The sequence below is a fragment of the Choloepus didactylus genome, chromosome X (assembly GCF_015220235.1).
Source record: "Choloepus didactylus isolate mChoDid1 chromosome X, mChoDid1.pri, whole genome shotgun sequence".
NCBI classification, from domain to species: domain Eukaryota; kingdom Metazoa; phylum Chordata; class Mammalia; order Pilosa; family Megalonychidae; genus Choloepus; species Choloepus didactylus.
This window is the reverse complement of record NC_051334.1, coordinates 130,923,272-130,934,536: the sequence shown is the minus strand read 5'-3', so window position 1 is coordinate 130,934,536 and position 11,265 is coordinate 130,923,272. Positions and strand designations below refer to the sequence as shown.

General features: G+C 37.5%; 1 protein-coding gene across 1 annotated transcript; it reads right to left on the bottom strand.

Moving 5' to 3' along the window:
• Positions 1-1,336: 1,336 nt before the first annotated feature.
• SERTM2 (serine rich and transmembrane domain containing 2) lies at positions 1,337-1,609 on the bottom strand. The gene has a single exon (XM_037821067.1). The coding sequence runs from the start codon at positions 1,607-1,609 to the stop codon at positions 1,337-1,339; it is 273 nt and encodes a 90-aa protein (XP_037676995.1).
• Between the last annotated feature and the right edge of the window lie 9,656 nt (positions 1,610-11,265).

Genomic DNA, 11,265 nt, shown 5'->3' with positions numbered 1-11,265 from the left:
ACGGTATTTATCTCCTTTGGTTCCCCTTTAGAAAGTTAATTTTAAAAATCAAAATTTCTCTTTACTACTGGCATACTGAGGCTACTTGTGAGAATGGAATTTTTCAAAATATATTTTTCTTATAGGCAATAAGTGAAACACTTCATCTTTTGGCAGGGATCAGAAAGAAAGAAGCTTTTTCTGGGAAGAGACAAATGTGACATGAGGATATTTATCTCAAGAATTTGTTGGAGGTTGTTGTTTAGTAATTCTTCCTTTCTCTCCCTTTGTTCTTCTCATACTCAGATCTAAAATGAGTCTAGTGATGACTAAATAGCTCTCTGATCATTTTTCAGAAAGAAAAACCCAGGACCCAGAAGGCATGAATGTTTTGTCCATAGCCACACTCATTCGGCCATAGAATACCAAAATTATTTTGTTTCTGCTTTAAAGAATGGCTGAGTCTTCCTTGCCATGGCCCCCTTTAAACAAAGCTCATATTTGTGAACAACTCAATCCTGGAGCATGATGGGGAGGGAGAAAAAGGCAAAGAAGTGATACATATAATGAAGAGTTCACTGTCATGAGAACATTTAGACTTATTTTTCCCTTGGTTTGGGGGCAGCTTTTCATTCCAGATTTTTATAATACATCTATCATTATCTGAATTTTTAAAAGTCCAATAATAGTAAAACACAGATATAAAATGCACATCTTCCTCTCTAGATGAGTTTGTTTACTAGGAACTTCTTTCTGCAAACTTGCTCTTTAAACTGAAACAGTTTCTTTAAATCTCTTCTTTTATTTGGGACAAACTCGATGGCCCAAGATGATCAAATCACTGCTTTTTTGGGAAAGAGTTAGTGATCCCTTCCATTAACCTCACTGATTTAGCTTCTTGTCAGCAGAGGTGATTCTTTAGGGTCGACCTGCTAAATTAAAACTTGTCCTTTTCTTGGGGCACCCTCCTTTAACAATCAGACCTATTGAAGGCAAATTCTCTTTGCTTGTTCTTGGAGCTTCCAGGGATCCTGCGCTTTTTTACAACAGCTGCATATGAATTTCTGTGGTCTGAGGTTTGTTCAAGGACCAGGCTCTCTTTGGTTACCATGGAAACCTGCCCTCCCAACCAGCTGTCATTTCTTATATTCCTGGCAGAGAATGAGTCTTAAACCTCTTTGATACCCCACAAGCAGAGTCAAGACAAAGAATTACACAAAGAAAACACCCTACCTAGTTAAAACCAACAATTTGTGGATTCCTCACATGGGAAGCTATATGCAACAAAGTAAGCTTTCCTGGGCATCAACATAAAAGGATTCATTGAGATCCACTAAAGCTCACCTTCATCCTGCCTTTAAGGGGTGGGGATTCGGCTCTGCATCTCTACATCTGTGAATTGAGGAACACTTTCTGTGCTCTCAGAGGTAATGGGCGAGATGACATGCTTCAGCCGAAGAAGCATTGTGAAGAGCAGGATGAGGAGAATGGCCAGGAGGCTCAGGAATAAGCCCACATACATGTATAGGTTGGAATACTTATCTGAGGTGGTGTCAACCTCCGTTGCCAGGGTGGGAAAATGGGCCCTCCCAGTAAGATTTCCATGGTACTTAAAATGCACCTCCGTCATCACTCAAGACTTGAGTCAGTAGTTATTTCTATTTGATTTCTACCACCCTTGAGGCATTCCACAGTCACTTAGACTGTCTCTGAATATATTTTGGAGAATATTATAACAATCCACTACAAACCAATCACTATCAGAGCTAAGTCAGTGGGGGCACTAGCAAGAAAATGGATGGTCTAACTTGGCAATTTCTGTACCCTCTCTGTCCTCTAGCAGAACACACTCTCCCAAATAGGTTTTATCAGAACTTCTTAATCATTTAAAAAAATATATAAATGTCTTATTTTCCACAAGTCCTGCTCTTATACTGATTAAAATAAATATGGTGAAACTGCTTTATAATACTGGTATGGGGATAAGAACCTTTTAGGGGATTATTTCAGGCTTTTACTCCGTTTTCATAGAAGGAGAAAGGGCTCTGTTTTACCTGTAGCTCATCTAAATATGCAGACTAATTATGTGAGTTTAATTGGGTTCTTCTGTGAGGAGACTTTCTAAAGGTTTTTGTATCTTTCAGGCTCAGCATATCTGAGTTTTCAGTCCACTTCTGTCTTTCAGAATCTTCCCTAAGGATGGAGGTTATAAGGTTCCTGCCCAGATGCTATAGCTTGAGGGTTAAGTCTAGATGAAGCAAGTTCTCTATAGCTTTGTTGATGTCCCTCACTGGCTGCAGGGAAAGTGTTGTCAGACCTGGTACTTAGATGAAGGAAGTCTCTGAGATGTTGACAGTAGTAGGTCCAGGATTAGAAGATTTGGCTCTTAAGATTTTTCAACAGCTTTATTTTCCTGAAAATCAAAAACAAAGTTAAAAGATTTAGTTATTCAAGAAAAATAGGTGGCAATTTCTTTGGAATAAAAATGAACTGATATATTGCAAAATGGTCCATTAAACCAGCTAATTAGTTTTAAAAAGATATCCTGAGTTTCCATGATTTTGAAACCATTTTTTCCTGTGTGGAAAATGACTACTAAAAAGTTAAAGAAAAATTCAAATAACTTAACAGTAGCTAATAACTAGGCTAGATTAGGACAGTGTTTTCCATACCATCCATAAGAATTACCTGGAGTACCTATTAAAATACAGACCCTGGGCCCCAATCTAGATTTTCTGAATCATAATTTCCATTGTAGGGGCCTGGGCACCACTCTACAGATTCTGATTTTATTAGTCTGGGATGTGGCCCACACTTTGGTATTTTTTAAAAGCTCCCCAGATCATAAAATGCAGCCAGGACTGAGAACCACTGCTCCAGCTTAACCAGGAAAGCTGAGCACTGAAATAAAGAAGACCTAAATGAAGGATTCATGTTTCAATCTCCAGGTCCCAGTGAATTATCACTTTAATAAATCATGGAATTTTCCAGAATGTAGGCTTCTCCCAATTTTTTTTTTGGTTCTATCTATCTCATTTGGTCTGTGGTGTACTGTGTAGCAATCCAATGTAAGATCTGAATATATCTATTTTCAGTACTTGCAGAACAGAAGGAATTGAGAGGGTGTGTCTATTCTGAGCCAATACACTGTATCTTTCATTACTAGTAAAGACAGAACCTTGTCTTCATTGGTAAAAGTATTCCAGTGTGTAAATAGAATCAATTATTTACCATTGAAGTCTTTCAGAATTCTTATATGGCATCTATTACAAGAAGGTAAGCATTGAATGATTTAGCATGTCATTCCAAACATGAATTTTGAATATGGGTGATGAAAATAAACAATATAAACAACCATCACTGTCACACTTCTATGCACCATAGTAGCAGAGAGCTGATAATGTAGCCTAGTTCTGTTTCGTGTTAATTTACCCAAGGAGGGCTAATAGAAATATCTCCAACAATCACTTTACTCATCTTATGATCTTGAATTTTCTGCCAGGTCTGGGAGTATTTAGCTTAAACTTTATATTTACTAGTCCATGTTACTACACTTTCTGTAATCTGCATGTAATTTAGTCTTCCTACTACTGCCCCTATCACTTACACAGTTGTGTAGATCACAAGAAACAAGAGAAAAGAGAGAGGGGCATCTTTCTCCTATCTTTGGAGCAATGGTTCTCAGAAACATTTTTGTTTTATTTAAAGGTACCTCCACTTCTCTTGTGATTTCAGATTCATTAATAAGTGGAAAATACCATCACAGTAGGCATCCTTTAGTTCTCTAGAAACCCTGTTTCCCAAAAGGCAATGGTTCCCCTCAGTAGCTTGTTAAACAAATGCAAAATGCAGGGTTTGTTCTTGGGAGCTCCTCCTCCCCCAAACACTAGCTTGTTGACCTTGCTGTTTCTCTCAAATCCATTTTTTTTCTCTAGAGTGTGCTGCATGGATTCCATATGTCATTCAAAATGTAAATTCCTAGGCTCTTCCCCAGACCTACTAAATTGTGGCCCAGGAATGTGCATTATAAACAAAAGCCTTTCAGGTGATTCTTTGCACACTGAAGTCTGAGAGTTAACTATTGGTTGTTCTCTCTAGATATCCCAGCTAAAGAACATATCTAATCCATCTTATTGACTGTTTGGGGCCGTACTTTAAAAAAGTATTTAAAACAAAGTAATCATCTTGAGGCCCTGGTGTTTGGAGACTTTGGGGCAATTTTCTCAGTGTGGTTCAAGGAAAGTCCTCCCAGTCAGAATCACCTGGAAAGTTCTTGTTACAAATTCAGATTCCTAAGCCCTGCCCCATGCTTCCTAGATCAGAATTTCTGGGAATAGGAGCCTGGAATCTACATTTGTAACAAGTTACCCACTTGGTTCCTATGCCCACTGAAGTCTGAAAAAACATGCCTTTGGGAGATAGTGTTGCTAAGCACACTTTAGAAACGGCTTTCAGTCCTGGCTGTTCCTCAGCATCATTTATTAAGCTTTCTGAAAATACATACATACATATATAATCCTTTTCTGAGTGATTCTGATTTAGTAGATTTGGATGGGACATGAACGTCTGTATTAAGCTCCATGGGTAATTCTGATATGTATACAACCACGTCTGAGAACCACCATTCTACAAATAGAACAGAGCACTTCAAATTCAGGACAGTACCAGGCAGCTCATACAGAGGCGTCTTTTGATCTCAGCTGTCCCCACAGCTCCGTTTACGAGATGTGCTTCATATTTAGCACAGGCTGTCAGTCGAGCAGCCTCCCTCTTCACCACCTCTACTCCCACAGCTTCTTTCCTCAAGAATGGTACTGGCCCAGAGTTAAGAGCTTAATGAATTTTTTTTCTCATGTATCTCATAAGTTAACTTGTTAACTGCTCTCCAAAAGAGAAGTGGAAGGAAAAATAAACAGTCACTGCCAGTGAAAGTCAAAAGGAAATACTATAGTATTATGGTAGATTTTCTTACTCCCCTCTGGGCCTCAAATACACAGAATTGGATAACTCATAATCCTTGTTATGGCATGTAATCATCATTGGCCCATTCAGGCCCATTTTTATTTGCTTATTTAACACCCATGAACCTACCAATTTTCAGATTGAGAATAACTAATAATATATATTACATCTATCTATGCTCCTCCCCTATTGCATCCTCCTACCCACTCCTCCCCAGATGTAACCAACACCCTGAATTTTGTTAATCATTCTCTTTTATTTTCACACACATGCATCTATTCCTAAACTATATATGTTGTTTTGTTTTATTTGTTTTGAATTTTATAATAAAGGTATCAGGCTGTATGTAATCTTCTGTGATTTGCTCTTTTTTACTCTACATTATATTACTATATGGTTTATTTGTAATTATTCTAATAGAATGATAAAGGAATAAAAGTTTAGGAGCCCACATATTGCCTCCAAGACTCCTTATTTCCTTTGGAGTTTACTCTAGTCTCCTTACTTTGACATTCAAGGTTGTCAATGCTCTGGCCTCAATCAACCTTCCTTTCCAGTCAAAGTGTAATGCTCACTGTTACCTACTTCTCTGCCTCCATGTTTTGCTCAAACAGTTCCTTCCATCTTTGCTCACATTTGTATAGGTTCAACTCATGAAGCCAATCTTGATTTCTCATCCAACTCTTAATTCTCATAATACTTCATGCTCATTTAGAGGAATTACTTTTGCCTGATAGTAATTTGATGTGTTTTCCCCAGGTTGTAGTTTACCAACTCCTTGAGTAGTTGCTCAATAATCATTTAATGAATGTGTGGATATGATTGAAGAAATGTACTTAGCACTGACAATTTGAAGAAAAGCAGTCTTGTCTTATCTCTGTTCTGATTGCTGGTATAGTTTGGGAAGAACTTGAAACTGCCTTTTCTTTTCATTCCCCTTCCTCAATGCCCAATCTCTTGCTAAGAAGAGAGACTAAATTCCAGATTATAATCTAGAATTGATGAATAATCACTTTGTTGGCAACATTGCTCTTGACTTGCTATTTTCCATTACATGATTTTAAAGGAAAACTAATTTTTAAATTTTAGAAAGTACCAATGTGTCTCTAGATGATTTTTAGTAACATCTGATAATACATTTTCTGCTTCCTACACAATCATCCCTGAGTCTTCCTTAGGTTTGAATATTTATTAACTATTTATTAGAATCATAAGCTTGGTGATCTTAGCTACAGTTATCAATTTCTTTAAAGATTTCACTTGCAGGGTTGGAAAACTATTCACGTATTTCTTAAAATCTATATAGCTCCTAAGTCAAAGTCTGTAGGACACCAACCACCCTGGTCAATTCAGACAGTTCTATAGATTTAATTCCTTAAGTACATTAAGGAATTTGAAATGAGTTAATGAAAAGTTAGGTTTTTGGGAATCCTCTTTGTTGCTCTGGCCCTATTTTCTGTGATATCTTCTCATGAAAGTATTCCAAACAGGATTGCTATGGCATTCTTTGCTAATTAATGAGTTGCACAGATAATGTGATTGCCCCATTAAAAGCTCTGCACCATTTGTAAAGAAAAACAACCATGCAATGTCAAAATGAATCAAAAGTCTACTAATCCTGAAGGATCAGATTTTTGTGGAAAGAACCTTATAGAATGATTTTACTATCCTGCAGCCCTTTTTGGAAAGCTCATTAAATAAAAATCATTCTCCAGTCTTTGTAAAAGTGATTGAAAGCTGGTGAGGAATGAGGCGATTAAGGGTTAGGAAAGAGAGTAAGGAATTAGGGAAAAAGGGAGGATGATAGATGGAAGTGGGAAAGGAAGTGGGAAGGGAAGGAAAGAAATGTAAAAAAAATGAGAAAAGAATATGAGGGATGTTAGAAGGGGATAAGAGATGGGAGGCAGATACAAGGAAGGGAAGAGGGAGGTATTGAGAAAGGAGAGAAGAGAGTTTGGAGGAAAGGGACAGAGATTAATTTAATAATTGGTCATTGTCCAGAATTAGTCTGAACAGCTGGTTTACTTCACGTCCAATATAAATCAAAATACCCACAAGTGATGTGAATATACCTTTGGTTTTCTAATTGCATGTTTTGTCATTAACTTGGTAAAGAAAACTGTTGGTAATAATAATAAAAAATTCTTGTTTTTTGTATGAACCTTGAAATGCCAAATCCTTGCTAATGTTTGACTCAGCATAGTACATGTAACCTAACAGGAGCAAAATAATATATATTCCCATTGCAGGAATTTTGTTCCATAAAATGATCAAGGAATGTGGAGCTTTCTCCATCTATCAACCTTTAGGTGGATTTCTTGCATGAAACTTGTTTCTAATAAGTGTAACAAAGTTCTGCATGGGCCTCCAAAATCAGATTGAAGTTCATTCAGCAAAGTTCTATTGAGTACTGACCAAGTACCAGGCACTCTGCTAAGTGCTGGGGATACAGAGATAACCTGAACCCTGTTTTGACCCTTGAGGAGCTCCTAGTATTTACTTTTACTTTTTCTTTAACGTGATAAAGTTCTGAAAATAATCCATAGGTAATTTTACATTTTTTCTGCATGACACCTGCCTATACACTTCCAGAGCTGAAATCCTACCAAATAGCTAAAGAAAATGATCTGTGGAACAATTCAGAAGCAAAAAGTCAGAATTACCAATTGCAACAGACTTCAAGAGTTAATGCATTGTTTGTATTTATCTACCCAGTGGTGGAGAGAAAACTAAGGGAGGTAGAAGCTGTTAGAGTATCTAGTTTCACATCAGCCTATGGAGAAACAATTCCAGCAGCAAGCACTCCTTCAATGGCTAGAGCCATTAAGTAATAAGCTTTTATCAAGTGGGAATTGCTGTATCGTCCACGGCTGATGATGCCTATTTGTCACACCTGTCTATAAGTAAAATAATACCGCCCATTTCACCGTGAATAACATCATAATACTTCCCCTCTCTTACCTTTCCTTGCACGCAGGATGAATGGGGTTGGCCATTTAAGTGTTTCTTTTGAAGCTCGCACTGACAGGCAACTTGTTCAGGAACATCTCTGGACTATCTGGAAAACAGAATGAACGCCTTGTTTTGCCAGAGAAGCAGGACTATGTTCGTGCAAAGTAAGCTTTCTCTTTCACCTTCCTAAAGAGTCAGCCCTTTCCAGCCCAAGAGAGAAAAGCAACTTCTATTAGTTACTTTAAACTCCGGTTGCCACTTACGGCTTCAGAGTGCAGTTTCAGATGCTTGCTCCTCATATGCTCCGAAGAGCAAACTCGTTTGGATGTGTATGTGCCTCCTGTAACACTTGAATGGAAGCAGACTGAATTAGTTCAGTGCCCAAGTTCCTCTTTTGCAGGCAACAGTTACGAGTATGCAGGAAAGGTAATGATTCAGCTCTGCTCTGCCTTACTGGTGAGGAGCGGGAGAGGGAGGAGATAGGAGAGAAGCTGAGAAGCAAAGTTTGTATAAGCCTACCACATTAACCCCTTCGAGGCTTGTTCATGAATCTCCAGAATTACCTAAGAGTTCCTGTCTTTATAAAAGCTTCTTCATATGTTTTTTTTTAGGATGATCAGTCCTCTGTTCAACTTAAGAGATTTTTCATCCTAAGTCTTACAATAATATATGCTTAGAATTGAAACCAAACATGCCAGAATGTGGTGGTATTTAAATAATTCCTTTTTTGCAAACAGACTGTATGCATGTGCTATGCTCCTAGGTTTGGGAATTTTCTTTTTAGGCACCAACTGAATACTTTTAGTTAGAATTTTTTTGTGGAAATTTAACATTAATCTTGGACTCTAGGTCTGAGCTTCTCGTTGGGGTTTTAAGCTTTAAGTAGAATGATTTTTAAGAGATCATATCTATTAAGAGTATATGTTCTAATATAAATAATTCATCTACCTGTAGTTAAATGTCCTTTCCATATTTTATATATTGTGGCAGGAGGAAGGAGATTAACATTTCTTGAGTGCCTACTCTGTGTCAAACATTTAACATAAAGAATTTCATTTAATCTTCACATACCTGTGAAGTAACTCTGTGATTTAGGTATTATTATCCTAATTTTACAAATGAGGAACCTGAGACTCAGAGAAGTTTGTCATGCAATTAGTAAACCAGAAGCTAGCATTTGAAAACAAGACAATGTGATTCCAAGGTTTCTGCCCTTTTCTCTATAGTAGTGGTGTTTCTTAACCTTTTGTGGATCTTGGATTCCTTTGAGAACCTGATGAAAATCTATGATCCTTCCCCTTCCTCAGAAATAGGCAAATAATTTTGGCGGTCCGTGGCCTCCCGGTTAAGAACAGCTGAATGTTCCCATGTCACTTCTCCAATAATATACCATCATTAGTGCATTGTTAATCCAACAACACATGGTTATCAACAATTTTTACTATTGTACTAAAAGTAATAATAGTATTAATAACAGTGTTGTGATGACCTTTAAAAAATTACTGCAGTGCTTTTCCCTTTTTCCCAAATTACCCTTAACATCTCTTGCATCTTCTACCTTTTCATTATCCCCATTTCAGTGGTTGCAATGGTTTGCGACTCTCCTTGAAATCCTTAATTCCTTACTAGCATAGTCAAGTACCTTGTTTCTCAAACTGGAGGATTATACTAGGGTGTCTCAAACTGGTGGAGTATGTTGGAATTTCTCAAATTGGAGTGGTGAAGGACATTCATGAAACCACAGGATAAACATAGGACATTTTCCTAGAAGATCAATTTTACTTGAAGTTTTGGATAGGGAGTACACAGGTAATTTAAGTGATAGTTTTATATGACAATAATCACATGTTATAGAATAGAATGCAAATTGTGCTTGCATTTTTGCAATCAAACATGAGACCTCAGGGAAATTTCGCACTTGTGGTGGGGTCTCTTCAGCCTGCATAGACTTCCCCAGGGATATATGTTCATTTTCCTCTGAGTTCAGGGTATTTTGGTGGAAAACTTCCAAGATCATGGGTGTAGCAGAAAGACTGTGGACTCTGAGGTCAGGTATACCTGGGTTTCAGCCTCGTCTTTCATCTGTATATTCTAGGATATCTTAAGAAAATCAATTTATTTGACTGAGTCTATTTTCTCAAATGTAAAGGAGGGAAAGGTATCTTCATGAGACCTATATGAGAAAATATCTGTAAAACATACACTACATAGTAGTTAATAAATGTTAATGTTATCTTCTCAAATATTTAGATATCAAAATGGGAAAAGACTACTTGAAACTGACTGGAGATTTCACCATGGGTAGTCTAACTTTTCTTACCTAATTATAAAAAATATTAAGCCATATGTAAGATGATATTAAAATCCAAGTTTCCAGGAAGACATAATAGATGCCACACAATGCCAGGTCATCATGTGCAGAATTTACAAAGGAGATGCTCCAGAACAGATTCCAAGAAATAAAAAGGAGTCAGATTACAGAGGGGAGTGGGAAGGGAAATAACGTAAAAACATTTCTTTGCTGAGAGAGCTGTTGCACAGCTAAGAATCCATTCCACACTACATAGGGGCAGTGGAGTGGGGTGATACTACCTCCTTCACTTCAAGTCTAGTGAGCAGGTGTTTCACAGGACCACTCAGACAGCTTGACATTTGTTTCCTGCAGTAGAGAATCAGATGATTGGAGCTGAACTCCTTTCCAAGAAAGTTAACATGGCTCTTGGCAGAAGGACAAGTTTGACTGCATTGGGACTAAACTGCATTCCTAGAATTTGTTAGGGCAAGGGGTGTTTCTGTGTTTCCTGAGAACCAGGTGATGGAGCTTAGCCTCTTAGCCCAGGTGTGTCTAACTTCAAACCTGTGCTGTTAGCCACTGTATCTATTCCTTCCCTGATACTGATGCTGTGTGTAAGATCTAATTCTTAGTATTTGCAAATCAGCAGCTCTGTCTGACTCACTCCTGATTCCCTCAAGGGTAAAAATGTCAAAGTTCTAAAAGGCTTACAGACCTTTAAAATAAGAAAGTGCATCAATAATTTGGGTTGTCTTAATTAGAGCTCTAGTTCCCCCTTTTAAATATAACTTCTTCCCCTCAATGAAACCTAGCACACATTGCTCAAATTCAGGGACATTGCTTGTTTCATCCTTACAGGATGTTTTTTTTTTTTGTAGTAGCTAAGCTCTAACACCACTATCATGTAATTTTGTGCTTTCTTGTTATAGGTTTAAACATTTAGAAGGGATGGTAACCTTTGGCTTGGACTACATATGATGATCAGTCCAAGTACTGTTCCCATCTTCATCAGTCACATTGATAACCTTGGGCAAGTGAGTTTATGTAGCACAGACTAAATCTGTCAGTTTTTTATTGAT